This window comes from Rhagoletis zephyria, unplaced genomic scaffold (assembly GCF_001687245.7).
Source record: "Rhagoletis zephyria isolate East Lansing unplaced genomic scaffold, Rhagoletis_zephyria_1.1 Rzeph_scaffold_00275, whole genome shotgun sequence".
In the NCBI taxonomy this organism is placed as follows: domain Eukaryota; kingdom Metazoa; phylum Arthropoda; class Insecta; order Diptera; family Tephritidae; genus Rhagoletis; species Rhagoletis zephyria.
In genome coordinates this window covers 241,994-259,243 of record NW_016157359.1, presented here as the reverse complement: position 1 = coordinate 259,243, position 17,250 = coordinate 241,994, and the positions used below count along the sequence as shown (strand labels likewise).

Sequence of the window (17,250 nt, the reverse complement as noted above, 5' to 3'; positions counted from 1 at the left end):
TGCTCACCTTTCAAGAGAATTAATTTCAAACCAGTTGTATTCACAGATAAGCTTTTTTGTTAGTCCTTAGTAGAGTAAGTTCATGCCCATTTTAAGTACAAAAATTTTTTTTTTTATGAACCGGCTGTAATAAGTTAATAAGAGCTCCATCCCGGTTGAACGCTTGATTGAAATGAACGCTACTCTTGAAAATTTCATTGGAGGTTGTCTGAATGATTAGGCGCTGGAATTTCTTGTGCATGTTTATATCGTTCTTCTTTCAGCTTCCCATCTACCATGATGCAGGCGCCTACATCGTTGGAGATCGGTGAGTGCTAGTTACTAAGGTATCATAGTGATTATCATAAACATGCATATTTTTCCATGACTAACTGAAGCTAACTCCCAGTGGAAAATATGAGTGGCTCATTGATTTGGAGTTCGGGAGAGTATTTGTTTTATTTATATGATATTTTTTTGCTTTTGAATTCCATGCTCTTTTGTTTTTTTTTCTTAAGCATAAAAAGATATACACATATACTTACAAATATACATGGAATTCACGTTACGTTTCAGGCGATTGAATTTTTTGTAAACCTATGAATATAGGGTGATAAGAATTCTTTGATAGAGTTATGTTTTTTTTTGCAATACACTACGTCGTTAGGTAAATACACATCATTGTTAAATAATTAAGTATTTCAAAGTAAATAAATATTGAATTCCTATGTATGCTGGTATGAAAATGATTAGTTTTACTTGAGGAGTTTTGGTGGAGTAATGGAAGGATAAATGGTCTAGAAAGTTGGTGTGGGTGTTGCGCGAGTGCAATGTAGGTGAAAGCGGTGTAGTGACTGAACGGAAGTAAGGACCATGACTTAACTTGCAAAAGACCGACGGACGAGGCCCATGGCTGCTAAAAGGTATATGCAGATGGGGGTGGGAACTGACTCCGCCTGACTGGACGGTTTCTCTAAATAGGTACTCTAGCTATTCTTCTCTTTATTCTTTGCGTTTTCTAAATAGGCATGAACTCCATTTTTTGATTATGTCTGCTGTAGGCAAGGTGGATGGAAAAGGCCCTCCCAACCGACGAGCGAAGCCTGGGCTAGCAAGCATGCCTAACACCATGCCACCTTACCCCCAAAGCCAGCGACATAACAATGTGCAAAAAAGTGTTTTTCTAATAGAATTTCCACCTGTCTCAAAAATTATAAGATCCAGACCGTTCGTTGCATTAAAACATAAGATGTAAAATGAAAGAGCTTGGCTTTAGGTGTGCAATAAGGCTTAATTTGTTTTTAATAGGGCTGTCACCTGCTTTCTTCAATTGCGTAAATGTATGGACTTACTTATGTACACATTCGAGGTCGGCTAGTATACTCATAATTCACACAAAAAAATCAATGCTCATTAACGTTTGCTACATTAAATATCTCAAAGCTTTGACGCGGTACGGATTTTCTGAAAACGGTATCGCAATCTATAGCTCAAAATTAAGTTTAAGTGTTTGGCCGTTTAGCTGTTACATTTTTGCTTCCCTAGTGTATAAATTAATATTTAATAGTTTTCCAATATCTTGAGTTCAATTATTTTTATAATTATATGAATTTGGAAATCTAATTAAATTCGTAATCAGTTCCCAGCTATTAAGTTTCATACAAACCATAATTTAAAAAACCGCCATATTGCATTTGCCATTTTGAATTTTGAAAATTTCATTTCAACACGTTGTTTAAGGAGGCCAGGCTCAATGCGTATATCAAATTTGGTAGAGACCGGTCAAGTAGTTTTTGAGATACGCAAATATGATATAAGTGGGCGGTGTCACGCCCATTTTCCTAAAATTTTATGAAAAATAAATTGTATGCTGAACCCTTTCAATACGACTTTTGGCCAGTGAAGATATTTCTGTATAATTGAACTAAATGGGCTGTAAATAAGTAAAGGAACATATTTACATAATTTCAGATTTTTGGAAAATATAGTTTTTGAAAAAATGCCTTGGGACACATATATCCCAGCAGTAGTTTAGTTATGGGATAAATATATCCCAGCAGTAAATAATCAGAACACAAATTTAGGTATTCAAGAGTAAAAAATATTTATTTTTATCGAAACTGTTACATTATGTATGGAATGGTGTAAAACAATCAATACATAAAGCTACTTGACATTGTTGGCAAATGATTTTAGTCCGTTTTTAAATTTTCCTAGAGTGGCATCTCACGCATCTGTTTCGACCGCCTTTTTCAACTGGAAGATGATCTCCAACATTTTCGAAAACTTTGACATTCTTTGAAATCCTACCCTGTCTTCTGGTTCGTTTGTACAAAGATTCTGATCGTCCTTGACTAATCAACTCTTCAGCTAAATTTACTATGAAATCGATAAATGGAATTTTTTTGCGAGTGACTTCTTGATACAAAATATACGAATTATAAACACTGGTCATTAGCAATCTAAAAAATACTTTCTTCCACCATTTCGCACTTCTTCTATCTAAATCGTATAAAGTAATCATTTGATCTGCATGATCTACGCCACCCATATATTTGTTGTAGAAAATCATAGCTTCAGGACATTCAATATTTTTAGTAGTACCATCTTTCATTTTTCGAACTGTGGCATCAATAGTGGCATTGTGGCAGTTGCTCATAAGAAGCACTTCTTTTGTGTCTTTCCACTTGACTGCTAATATCCCTTCATCACATACTGCTATTTCACATTCACCTCTTTCTTTTAGTTTAGTTTGAAACTTAGGTGTATTTTTACGGTTTGATATAAACGTTCCTACAGCAGAAAATTTTATAGTGTCAAGTAGACGTGTTGAAGTGAAAAAACGGTCGAAACACAAAGCAACGTTTGAACTCGTAACGTTTACCGTTTGTACATTTTCAAGCATCTGGATATCTTCATTATCTGAGGAATCCGTGCTATCTACTTCAGAAGATATGGAGGCATCAGAGACTTTATAATCTGTGTCACGGCTATCGTCACTGTCATGGAAAGGATCCACCTCCATATCAGATGAATTATCAAGCTCGTCCTCAATTTCTTCGTTAGTCAGTGGTCGATTCATCCTAAAATTATTTCAATAACAAAAACTAAATTCGTTTGATAGAAAACTGCTGGGTCCCAATGCAACAAAACAAGGTATATATGCATACAGATCAATTTATACTTATATGTAAATGTGACATGCAATTTACCTTTTCCTTTTGTAATGAGAAACAGAAAAATTTTTCACTAAAACACGTAGAAAAAACTTAAAATATTGCTTACACGTGTATGCACCAAGAACACTCTTACACTTATGACCGTATACCAAGTACAAATTAGTTAGGTTATGTTGACCGAAGCACGTGTTGTGAAGTACTGTCTACAACCTACGGTTTAATCCCATCCCAGCGCTTTTAAAGCGAATATTTTTCGCTCCAGTAATTTTTGAACATTCTCTGGGACTTATATATCCCCGCAGTATTGAAAGGGTTAAGAGTCATTGTATATATCAACTTTGTTTGTTTTTTGTTATTTTATGGCCTTATAACAATTATATTCAACCATTTTTATTGAGCTTGGGGCCGTTTTTAAGAACAATAACTGTGCCGAGTTTGGTAGATATGATAAGTCGGTCTGCGAATTACCCATATATAGTCATAAGTGCTAAATTCTGATATATTGCTAAAAGATTATTGAAAACGTCGATTTTGAGGGGTGTAGCTTTTTTAATTACTAATTTAGCGCAGTTTTCGTATTTCAGTAAATTATGTTATACGGGAGACGGGCGTGGTTAATGTACATATGTTCGTACCGAGGTTGGAAAGGGTTGGTGAAGAGGATACTGAGTTACAGAAATTCTTCATAAGTGGGCCTTTCCGCGCATTTTTTCCAAAAATTTCCTATCGATATTATTTTATGCCGAAATTCTTCTTCACATACTAATTCTCAACAATTTAGATTCAGTATTTACGAAAATCTCAAAGTTTTTCCACTTTTAGAAACCGCAGTTATATGGGAGGTGAGCATGGTTAATCTCCGATTTCGTCCATCAATACCAACCTACCTTGGATAAAGAGCAAACCTTCTGTACCAAATTTTTTGAGATATCTCATGCTTTACACGAGCTATCGTGTCCACGAATAGACGGGCATACAGACCGACATCAGACAGACAGCAATCAATTTATCTTTTCATTCTGATCATTTTAATGTATATACATATGTCTATATCTAACTCGATTCCTTTAGACTGTTGCATACAACCGTTATGTGAACAAATTTAAAATAACCTTGTGCAAAGGTTAGCTCGGCTATAAACAAAAATGGGTACCATATGCATACCCTGAGGGAAAAAAATATTAAAATCAAATAGAAACGTAATTGATGTTATTATAAACGTCAACGAAAGTACTGTATATTGGTAAATATTCAATTGAATTATGCGAATATTAAAATGACCGCGTTCGTTCTGAAAAAGCATCCGTAAAGTGAATAATCAAGACAAAAACTAAAAAAAAAACTATTTAACTTGCATGTTATGTTGCCTGCAGTCGAATTCGAACCCTGACCATTTCTGGATATAAACAAGTTGTGGCATGCGTCTTTGCGCACTTAGCTACACCCAGGCATATAAATTTGTTTTCAAATGTTGAATATCCATCAACACCACAGCACGCGATTTGTATGGATAAACATGTACTATGTATGAATGTGTGTGTTGTCACCACTCTCAGAGCGGCGTTCTGCATGCTTGGGGTGCGTATGTACACTCATATATATACTCAGGTGTGAACAGTCAAATACGTGCGTAATAAATTTTGTATGAAAATATTATTTTTAAATTCGAACATTTTTAAACGATAATCAAATATAAAGTATTCATTTTTACTATGCATTATTTCCCTCGGTGTAGTAGATACCCACTTTTTAATGTAGCAAAGTTCTGTAAATCATCTAAACTCAAAAGTCATGAGTCATTTCGGTTCGTTTGATTTCAGTGACAATTTACCTTCCTGTATCCGAACGCATCTGCTATTCAGTAAACTTCACCAGCCAAAGGTAAACAATTTTTGTCATTTATAGATCAATTTATAGGAGAATTCAGTTAGGATTAACCAACCATTTAAGCAGAAGAGGTGGAAATATCTTATGTCACTTTCAAAATAAACATATCAATATCGTCATTAAAAAATGTTTTTAATGAATTCCCGATACAGGTGTCGACTAAATTTCCGAGAAAGTGCCAAAATAAATGTGATGTTTTATAGTCGAAGGTTTAGCAAAGAAGAAGGAATGTTCTTTATTTTAAACAGGAAATAACCTTAAAGCTAATTACGACTTTCAGAGCATAGATACCAAGGCACATTAAACAGGTAGTATCAGTAGAGCAAAAACAACATTTGCGTGTATTTTGTTGTTGCTTCTGGTATCGAAAGTGTCAAAAACTGTTCTGAATTTTTTCTTCTAAATCAAAGCGTGCCATGTGAAATACAAAAAATTATAAAAAATAAAAAATTGAAATTGGAAAAAATAAAAATTGATGCAACTTTCTTTCCTAGTAAATTTGTTTGCTTCTCGAAGCATTGATCCATCCTTTACAAGGGCCAGTAATCAGCGGTTGTGCTGCTGAGTTGGGCGAACGTTCCAAAAGCTGCTATTCAATCGCTTGTTTTGTATGGAAAAAGGTTTCACATGCAAATGGATTTTAACAATTCAGAATTTTTGTGAGAAATTTTCGAGACCAAATAATTTGAAATAAATCAAATCAGCTGCTCTACTGATACTACATGTTCAATGTACCTTGATAGATACGTAAATTACAACTAGCAGTGTTGCCATACTGTCTGCTTAACATCTACATGTATACTCAACAACTCCCTCCTAAGGATATTTATATACATATTTGCATAAATTGAGTTATACTATTTTTGTAATTCATTGTATGTACTTATAAGTTAATATTTTAAACAAACTACGAACTATATAGACTAATTTTCAGATATCTAAATTGAATAAAATTATGCATATGAATATTTTATGATTATTATTTCAATTTCATAGTTTCGAAAAAGTAACGACTTCAATTGTTCTGATTACCATTTTTGTTAGCTTGTTGAAGAGCAATGTGTTCATTGATTTTCTCTTTAGCTCTTGCAACTGTTTGCCTTGTTTTAGGTCTTTGAATAACATTTGAAATGGAATCGCTTGCATCTTCGTATACATTATCCTCTACTGCGGAGTTATTGATCTTAACCAGCGGCTCATCAACCTTCACGATAGCTGTTGGTCCCGGCGCCCTACTCGTTTCTCCGAAAGGTTCCTCAGAAAATGTTTCAGTATCACTATCGGATTGATAATTTGATCTAAATGTCTCTTAATGCATGTATAATTTCTTGGGCCTAATTTCTTTTTTATTACAGCAGGAAACCACACTGATTTATTTGGATTTTTGTAGTCTCGAACATAAACGTTCTGCCCAACAGAAAAATCCACATTACGTCTGCCTTTAAAATTTTTAATTGCATTTCTTTGCATTGACTCAATGATATCTTTGGTGGTTGGTGGTTTCATTAGACTAAATCGAGATTTTAGTTCGCGATTAAGCAAAAGTTTTGATGGAGATTCATTGGTTGTGCAATGTTTTCAAATTCGATAATCAAAAACGAATCGCTGTAAAATTACATAAAAATTATATACGTCATTTCGTTCTAAAGTTGCTACAAGATATTTTTTTGTTGTTTTCATAAAATTTTCTGCTCGTCCGTTAGTGGACGGCTGACCTAGTGCAGTGAGGCTTAGTTTAATGCCACAGAAGTAAATTGCCTTCCGTTGTCACTCACCAATACATCACACAAACCAAAGCGACTGAAAACTTCTCGTAATTTATTTATCGTGAAAGAAGTTGTTATGACCTTAGATTTGTAAACTTCCGGAAACTTCGAAAAAGAATCAATGACTAAAAATAAGTGATACCCATGAACAGGATCTGCAAAATCCGTGTGAATACGTTTCCATGCTGAATCTGTTGGTGTCCAGGGAATTAAAAAACTTTTCTCACACTGAACCAAAAATTCATCTCTGGATCAAAGAAAAACTTTAGTTACTTTAAGGTAGAAAATTCTTCCGAATGAGTAAAAAATTCTCCCGAATGCGTAATTTTTCTTTGGAATGTGTAAAAACGTACAAGAAAATATGGAACCGTGGATGTAATCTATCATTTTGAAGAAATGTTGGGCATGAAAAGAGGATAAACTCCTCTAGAGCTGATTCGTTCCCATTTTTCTTCATTTTGATAGCTGTTTTTCTTCAATTAAGAGAAGTTTTTTTTTGGGTGCAGGATTAGCCTGGTATTTTAGACATGGTTCGCAACTCTTTATCAACTTTTCGATATCTAGACGTACCATCTAGCCAATGATTTGGTTTTGGCTATACCTAAATGGGATTTATGTAGTTATGTAACACACTTGCTTGTAATTTGCTCGGAGTAACCGTACGGTAACCCCATAAAATGCATCCCGATTCAGCAGTCAGTTCAGATGCTTTCATTTTGAATGCATGAAATTCAGTACCATTTAATTTAAAAACTGTGCCATTCAAAATGGAATCTGAGACCTTCGATAGAATCGCATCACGACGTGTGTACTTTGCTATTGTTGAAAAATCTAACTGAAGGGAATTCACAAAGTCCACATAATTGATGTATGTGCTTTCAAGCTTTGTGTCCGTGTTTTCAATTTGGCCTATACGTGATAAACTATCCGCACTATTTAGAGTACCTTTAATATACGCGATGGTATAATTGAACCCCGATAAAATGAATCACCGATCACCGAAAATAGCGAGCAATGGTCTATGATCAGTTTGAAGTGTAAAATATATACCCAGTAAATACTGTTTTAATTTGATCACGCTGAAAATTATAGCTAATACTTCCTTCTCAATAGTGCTATAATTCATTTCAACATTATTTAATGCTCTACAGCTGTGATTCCCAAAGTGGACCAGGTGACGTGAAAAAATTTGGGGGTCCATGAGTTATAAATGGGGGTCCACGAAAATTTATCTGGATTCGATGTAAAGATCCGAAATGGTTGCTTGATAGCCTCTTTATTTAACTTTAATTTTTTTGAGTGGTGCAAAGTGCTCTTGACGCACTGCTGCACTTACCCTCACTTTGTGTTTTCATACGTGGGAAGCCTTAAAGGCCACCTGCAGACTAAAAATAACCGGATGCTGGTAGGACAATGAGTGGGGCGCGGCGAAAATTGATGGCGGCAGAGATTTAAGTACTTGTGCCTTTTCAATGCTACAGGATAGTACGCCACCATTACCTTTGTTGAAGAGATTCTATAATGTTAGTTCCCTGAGACTGAATGCTGGTTTGATTCCATGGCTGAGACCGGACTCACACATTGTCGAATCTTCACTGATGGCTCCAAAAGAGACTCTGGGTCATGATCTGGAGTCTTTTTCGAGGTTAATGGAGGTAAGCTTCAATTTTCTGTAGGGGAATATGCTTCGGTCTTCCAGGATGAGGTAATTGCAATACTCAAAGCCATGGACTACGTGATGGTACATAGGTGGAGGCGAAGGAGTTTACGTGACTCCTGTGACAACCAAGCTGCACTTAAGGCATTGACCAGCCCTCTATTTAAGTATGTACTTGCAAACTAGTTCGGCAATGCAAGTCTCGACTAAAATATGATGGTAAACATAACTAGGTGGTTTTACTCTGGGTGCCAGGTCACTATGGAGTACCTGATTATGAGACATATGATAATTTGGCCAGAGTTGGCTCAGACCAGGCATTCCTCGGTCTGCAACAAGTTTTAGCACTCCCACCTTCGGCAATCGAAGCCACCATCAGAAACTTGGTGAATACTTCGCTCAGAAATGACTGAGAGGCATCGAGGGTATCAGGTAGGCAAAACTCAGGTTGCCTTCAATCTCACAAGGCTTATCTAATTCTTTGCTCTCACTGAGCAGACGACATTGCAGACAACTTGCTGGACTGCTGACTGGTCTCTTCACGTGGCACAAACACGTGACTGTGTTAGGCGTAAATGACAAGTTCATTTGCCCATCTTGCCTTGAAGAAAATAAGACGGCCGAACACTTTTTTGCTTCTTGCTTGCTTGGTTGTTTGCCATCGATTTTATTAAACTCGTTCTTTTCTCTATTGTGAATCTCTGAATTAAAATTTTGGTGTGTGTTTAGCCGTTTTGATGTTTTAAGTTTTGTGTTTTAAAAATGTGATAAATATTTTTCGCCTCACTTTAAAACTCGGTGCGATAAAAATAAAAATGACGCCATTAAGACAAATAAACTATTTTACATATACTCCTCGTGCAAAGTCATGAGTGAGCAGAACATTTGATGAGTTTATGGTGAAGATAATGTAAATAACGCTAGCACTCGCAGTGCTCTTAAAAAGTATAGCTCTTCCGAGCGAGAGTGTATTTTGATGTATTTACGAACTCTAAACCTACAAGTGTGTAATCACATTATTTTTATAAACAGAACGCAAGAAAATATTTTACTTTTATTTTGGCCACTCTGAGTTTAGTTTTTGAATTCACCCGCGAAGCAAATTTACATTGTTAGATCTAATTTTCACATATAATTTTTTTACGAGCTTTGGGAATATTTAGAAATATATCAGCACAGGGTCCACCGAAACCAGTAAATTTTTGAAAGGGGTCTACGAGAAAAAAAGTTTGGGAACCTCTGCTCTAGAGACATAAGCGATTGGTCTCATTGTTCCGTCTTCATATTTATGAGACAAGACACCAGCGATTGCTGTGTTGCATGCATCGGTGGATAGAACTATTGGTAGTTCCTGATTAAAATGAACTAAAACTTTATCAGAGCAAATCTTTGATTTCATTATTTCAAATGCTTTTTGACATTGAGAATTCCATTTAAATTCAACGTCTTTTTTCAGTAAATTATACAAAGGAGACATTTTCTGAGCGAAATTTGAGATGAACTTTGAATGATAATTTACCATTCCAATGAAAGCTCGAAGTTCTGAAATGTTTTTTGGTTTTGGTGCGTTGAGCACATTCTTGGTGCGGTCTTGGTTCCTAGCTAGACCATATTCTGTGAGTTAAAATCCCAAATAAGAAATGCCATCCTCGCCGGCAATGTGATGTTTTATAGCCGAAGGTTCAGCAAAGAAGAAGGAATGTTCTTTATTTCAAACAGGAAGTAACCTTAATGCTAACTACGAATTTCAGTGCATAGATACGTAAATGACAACTATCAGTGTTGCCATACCGTGCGCTTAACATCTACATGTATACTCAACAATAAATCTTAATGTCTTCTTAAAAAGTTAATTTCAGAATTCCGTACGATTTTAAATATATCGACCCATATACATAACTCGCATAATTTTATAATTTTTTTAAATAGATGTTCACCGGTGATGAGCTGATATTGCCAATGTCGTTGAGTAAAAAAATGCACTGTCTGAGTTTCAATAAGAACAAACAAAAGTTGGAGGATCGAGAAAGAAATTTAGCAGTGGTACAGTGGGCACAATTTATTGAGCATGATCTCAGTAAACCTGTAGTTACTTCGATGGGTAAGTGTCTATATAAGTTACCATCGTATTAAAACTTTGTAAAATTATTTAATTTTGTAGGGGATGGAAGCCATATTGAATGCTGTAATAAAAATAACTTTGAACTGGGTCCACGACATCGTCATCCTTTTTGTGCGCCTCTGATAATAAACAGTGGAGAATCTTTGTACGGCAAAGCCGATTGCTTGAATTATGTGCGGAGCGCTGTAGCTGTCAGTACAAAATGTACATTCGGTGCAATAGAACAAGTAAAGCTCAGTTTAATTTGCATGCATACATACATAGTTGTATATGTATATACATAGATATTAATTAAAATAACTTAACATTGCAGTTAAATCTAGCGACATCCGGTTTAGACCTTTCACAACTTTATGGTTTTACACATGAAGCACAAAAGCAAATGCGTTTATTGCAAAAGGGTCAAATAAAAAGCAGTGCAAATGGTAGCCTATCAGAGATTTACACTGATAAACTGCCTAAGATAAATGACAACGCGATCCACTACTGTGCTTTTGAAAATTATTCCAATCAAACCGGACACTGTTTCATGGCGGGAGATTCCCGCGTTAACAATAATCCGCTTACCATCGTAATTTATACAATGTTTATGAGAAACCATAACCAAGTAGCCAAAAATCTGGCTTCAAGCTATCCACTATGGAACGATGAGGACCTTTTCCAAACTGCAAAAGCAATCAACATACACATCTATAGGAATATTGTATTTGACGAGTGGTTGCCTATTATATTGGGTGAAGATACTGTGGTGAAAATAAAGCAGGGATCCCTTAGTAAGGCCCATGAAGAGGATGACAGAGTTTCAAATGAATTCGCTGTCGCCGCCATACGATTTTATATTTCGATGCTGCCGAATGTCTTAAATAATTCAACTGGAGCTAAGCGCCTGGAATACAATACAACCAACTCTTCATTTGGTCTAACTAGGTAGGCTTTTTTATAATAGATATTATCAAATTTCAGTCTCAATAGAGGTTATTTTTTTACAGAAATATCCTTCCCAGCGAAAATGTAATATCATTGATTGATCAAACATACAAACCTAAATTGGAATATACGTCCAAGAAAATCGATGCATTAATCGAATCCATTTTAAATCAACCTGCTATGAAACTGGATACTATATATGATGACAGTGTAAGTAACGTTAACTGTAAGACACAAAAGAACATAACATTTTCGTCAATACAGCAGACCCTTTTTGTAATTTTTTATATACTTATAAGTTCTAAGTTATTATAAGTTGCTCTAAGATGCACCTGCTTACAAAAACCAAATCCTAAACTATACGAATAGCGCTGTAACCATTTGCTAAATTAATTTGAAAAGTTTTCTACTTCTGTAAAATGTCAGTTTGGTCTAATTCAATTCTCTTGCATAGACTATAAAGAAAGGTACTAATCAAGGCGAATTTATACCAAGTGGTGTTACTAGCGAATTTAGATTTTCGCCGCAGTACTTCTTAATGTCAAAATGATGTGTTTGTTGTAATATGAATTCGCCTTGGTTACAACAAACACATCATTTTGTCATTAAGAAGTACCGCGGCGAAAATCAAAATTCGCCAATAACACCACCTGGTATAAATTCGCCTTGGTACTTATATATAGGTTCGTTACACTCTAAAGGTCTGATTATGCATACTTCGCATAACTTCGCACAACCATTTGTACCAGCGCAATAAAAATGTAATTTAAGAAAATGTGAAGCAAAATCTAAACTCAACAGATCGCTAAGTTTTTAAAAGTTCTGCTAATTTATGGGTAATGGAAACACACACAAAATACATACAAAGTACATACGGAATTACAGTTTGAAATTTATGCGAAGTTATGCGAAGTATGCATGATCAGACCATAAACCAGTGGTCAGCAGGCCATTGCGCACTTAGCGTTCTTTGAGCACATGCGTGTTTCACACGTATACGAAGAGCGCAAGCACACAGTCTCACTTGCCGTCAAGGCGAATTTATACAAGGTAGTGTTACTGGCGAATTTAGATTTTCGCCGCGGTACTGCTGAATGTCAAAATGATGTGTTTGGTGTAATAAGAATTCGCCTTGTTTACAACCCACCACCAAGCCGAATTTGTACAAGGTGGTGTTGACAGACAAAAAAAATAAAATTACAACAACAAATTATACGCGCATTGACAATCAGTACACTGTAAAATTACAACAAACACATCATTTTGACAAAAGGTACAAATTCGCCGTGAAATCAGCGGATCCGAGAATACCACCTTGTATAGATTTGCCTCGAACACCACTTTGTATAAATTCGCCTTGCTTACCGTGGAAAAACAATGCCGGCGAACGGCGAACTCATCACAGCGGAGATCCCGTTGTCAAAATTAGAACACCCGCCGCCATATGAAATTCAACACAGCCAAAGCGAAATGAGAAGTTTGCTCGGCGGCGTTTCGTGGCGATAGATTTATTTCTATCGCTCTGCTGGGCAATGGCGGCAGTACATGCCAAAGGTGACCGTATGTTTCTTTGTTTTCAAAGATTTTGAAGAAAACAACATATAACACGAAATATTTTTATTTGTTGAAAAATACAGTGATCGATTGGTTAAATCTGGCTTAAAATAAAATTATTTATAATAATTCCTCCTTGCCTTATATTTATATTTGTTATCATTTCATCATTTCTAAATATGGTTTCGTTTTCAAAAATATGGTCACCTAAATTATAAGTGCGACGAAATGGTATCAGCTGTTTTCGCAACCGCTCTAATTCTGTTAAAGTATGCGAAATAGCAGGGCGAACGGTGAACGACGGAATCACCCAATTCGGCGAACTTCGCAATTCGCCGGGAATTGTGTTTCAAGCATTAGAGTGGCCACACACGACCAACATGTGCGCGAGCATCCGCGGCTTCCGGTGCATGTTCGTCGCTTGTGGCTCGGTTCACGAGAATTTTCGCATAAAATGAAAAAATTTTGATTTTTAGTGAGCATACTCGTCGTTTGTGGCGTGGTTTGCGAACATTGCATTTGAAACAAAAACAATAACCTCATTTGGTGCTGATGCTTGCAGTGTGCACATCGGCGGATAAATGAAACCAAGCCATGTGCCTTAATTGAATTTTGGGTAAATAACACTAAATCTATTATATATTTGTGAAAGTATGTATGTATGTATGTGCCAGGTTGAAGTCTAAACGGACGGACAGAATCGAACAAAATTTTGACAGAGTATGGCCATGACACCTAGGCCTATAATAGGGTGAAAACAAATTGGGATCCGACAAGGGGCCTTGGCACCTCCCATAGGCGTGGAATTTTTCATCAGCTATAACTTCAGAACCATAAGTCACACGAACTTTAAATTTGGTATGCAGACATATCAATGGTAGGTGCTTATACGAGGGTATATATAAACGAGTTTGTAAAAAGGAGCGGGGCACATCCCATAGGCGTGGAATTTTTTATCAGCTATAACTTCAGAACCATAAGTCTCACGAACTTGAGATTTGGTATGCAGACATATCAATGGTAGGTGATTATAGGAGCGAATGTAAAAACGAGTTTGCAAAAAGGGGCGTAGCACATCCCATAGGAGTGAAATTTTTTATAAGCTATAACCTCGGAACCATAAGTCACACGACCTTGAAATTTGGTATGCAGACATATCAATGGTAGGTGATTATAGGAGCGAATGTAAAAACGAGTTTGCAAAAAGGGGCGTAGCACATCCCATAGGAGTGAAATTTTTTATAAGCTATAACCTCGGAACCATAAGATAAGGGAATTTGTGAAAGAGGGCTTGGCACATCCCATCGGCGCGGAAGTTTTTATCAGCTATAACTTCAGAATCATAAGTCTCACGAACTTGAAATTTGGTATGCAGACATATCAATGGTAGGTGATTATAGGAGCGAATGTAAAAACGAGTTTGCAAAAAGGGGCGTAGCACATCCCATAGGCGTGGAAGTTTTTATCAGCTATAACTTCAGAATCATAAGTCTCACGAACTTGAAATTTGGTATGCAGACATATCAATGGTAGGTGCTTATACGAAGGTATATATAAACGTGTTTGCAAATGTGGGCTTGGCACATCCCATAGGCGCGGAATTGTTTATCAGCTATAACTTCGGAACCATAAGTCTCACGAACTTGAAATTTGGTATGCAGGCATATCAATGGTAGGTGCTTATAGGAGGGAATGTATAAACGAGGTTGTAAAAGGGGGTGCGGAACATCCCATAGGCGTGGTTTTTTTTATCAGCAATAACTTCGGAACCATAAGTCACAGGAATTTTAAATTTGGTATGCAGACATACCAATGGTGGGTGCTTATAGGAGGTTATATGTAAATAAGTTTGTAGCAGGGGGCGTGGCACATCCCATAACCGTGGAATTTTTTATCAGCTATATCTTCGGAACCATAATTCCCACCATAAGTCTCACGAACAAGAAATTTGGTATGCAGACACATCAATGGTAGGTGCTTATACGAGGGTATATATAAATGAGTTTGTAAAAGGGGGCGTGGCTTATAGGAGCGAATGTAAAAACGAGTTTGCAAAAAGGGGTGGGCACATCCCATAGGCGTGGATTTTTTTATCAGTCGGTACCACAAGTCCCATGAACTTGCAATTTGGTATGCAGACATATCAATGGTAGGTGCTTATAGGAGGGAATGTATAAACGAGGTTGTAAAAGGGGGTGCGGAACATCCCATAGGCGTGGTTTTTTTTATCAGCAATAACTTCGGAACCATAAGTCACAGGAATTTTAAATTTGGTATGCAGACATACCAATGGTGGGTGCTTATAGGAGGTTATATGTAAATAAGTTTGTAGCAGGGGGCGTGGCACATCCCATAACCGTGGAATTTTTTATCAGCTATATCTTCGGAACCATAATTCCCACCATAAGTCTCACGAACTAGAAATTTGGTATGCAGACACATCAATGGTAGGTGCTTATACGAGGGTATATATAAATGAGTTTGTAAAAGGGGGCGTGGCTTATAGGAGCGAATGTAAAAACGAGTTTGCAAAAAGGGGTGGGCACATCCCATAGGCGTGGATTTTTTTATCAGTCGGTACCACAAGTCCCATGAACTTGCAATTTGGTATGCAGACATATCAATGGTAGGTGCTTATAGGAGGGAATGTATAAACGAGGTTGTAAAAGGGGGTGAGGAACATCCCATAGGCGTGGTTTTTTTTATCAGCTATAACTTTGGAACCATAAGTCACACGAATTTGACATTTGGTATGCAGACATACCAATGGTAGGTGCTTATAGGAGTTTATATGTAAATATAAATAGTAGGTGCTTATACGAGGGTATATATAAACGAGTTTGTAAAAAGGGGCGGGGCACATCCCATAGGCGCGGAATATTTTATCAGCTATAACTTCGGAACCATAAGTCTCAAGAACTTGAAATTCGGTATGCAGACATATCAATGGTAGGTGCTTATAGGAGCGAATGTAAAAAACGAGTTTGCAAAAAGGAGCGTGGCACATCCCATAGGCGCGGAATTTTTTATCAGCTATATTTTCAGAACCATAAGTCTCACGAACATGAAATTTGGTATGCAGACATATCAATGGTAGGTGCTTATAGGAGCGAATGTAAAAAACGAGTTTGCAAAAAGGAGCGTGGCACATCCCATAGGCGTGGAATTTTTTATCAGCTATAACTTCGGAACCATAAGCCACAAGAACTTGAAATTTGGTATGCAGGCATATCAATGGTAGGTGCTTATACGAGGGTATATATAAACGTGTTTGTAAATGTGGGCGTGGTACATCCCATAGGCGTGGAATATTTTATCAGCTATAACTTCAGAACCATGAGTCTCACGAACTTGAAATTTGGTATGCAGACATATCAATGGTAGGTGTTTATAGGAGCGAATGTAAAAACGGGTTTGCAAAAAGGGGCGTGGCACATCCCATAGGCGTGTTTTTTTTATCAGCTATAACTTCGGAACCATAAGTCACACGAATTTGAAATTTGGTATGCATACATACCAAAGGTAGATGCTTATAACTAGGAGGGAATGTATAAACGAGTTTGTATAAGGGGGCGTGGCACATCCCATAGGCGCATAATTTTTTATCAGCTATAACTTCGGAACCATAAGTCTCACGAACTTGAAATTTGGTATGCAGACACATCAATGGTAGGTGCTTATAGGAGCGAATGTGAAAACGAGTTTGCAAAAAGAGACGTGGCACATCCCATAGGCATGGAATTTTTTATAAGCTATAACCTCGGAACCATAAGTCAAACGAACTTGAAACTTGGTATGCAGACATATCAATGGTAGGTGCTTATAGGAGGTTATATGTAAATAAGTTTGTAGAAGGAGGCGTGGCACATCCCATAACCGTGGAATTTTTTCTGAGCTATATCTTCGGAACCATAATTCCCACGAACTTGAAATTTGGTATGCAGACATATCAATGGTAGGTGCTTATAAGAATGTATGTATAAACGTGTTTGTAAAAGGAGGCGTCGCACATCCCATAGGCCCGGAATTTTTTATCAGCTATAACTTCGGAACCAAAGGTCTCACGAACTTGAAATGTGGTATGCAGACATATCAATTGTAGGTGCTTATACGAATGTATATATAAACGTGTTTTTAAAAGGGGGCGTGGCACATCCCATAGGCGCGGAATTTTTTATC

The 17,250-nt window shown here is 36.7% G+C and overlaps 1 protein-coding gene across 1 annotated transcript in view; it reads left to right on the top strand.

Moving 5' to 3' along the window:
* Positions 1 to 8,460: 8,460 nt before the first annotated feature.
* The window catches only part of Irc (Immune-regulated catalase), a 234,288-nt gene continuing 225,498 nt past the window's right edge, over positions 8,461 to 17,250 (top strand). Inside the window, exons 1-5 of the mRNA XM_017610044.1 lie at positions 8,461 to 8,466; positions 10,398 to 10,569; positions 10,630 to 10,817; positions 10,904 to 11,517; positions 11,580 to 11,727. Coding sequence (XP_017465533.1) covers positions 8,461 to 8,466; positions 10,398 to 10,569; positions 10,630 to 10,817; positions 10,904 to 11,517; positions 11,580 to 11,727 — 1,128 coding nt within the window. The remainder of the gene's footprint in view (positions 8,467 to 10,397; positions 10,570 to 10,629; positions 10,818 to 10,903; positions 11,518 to 11,579; positions 11,728 to 17,250) is intronic.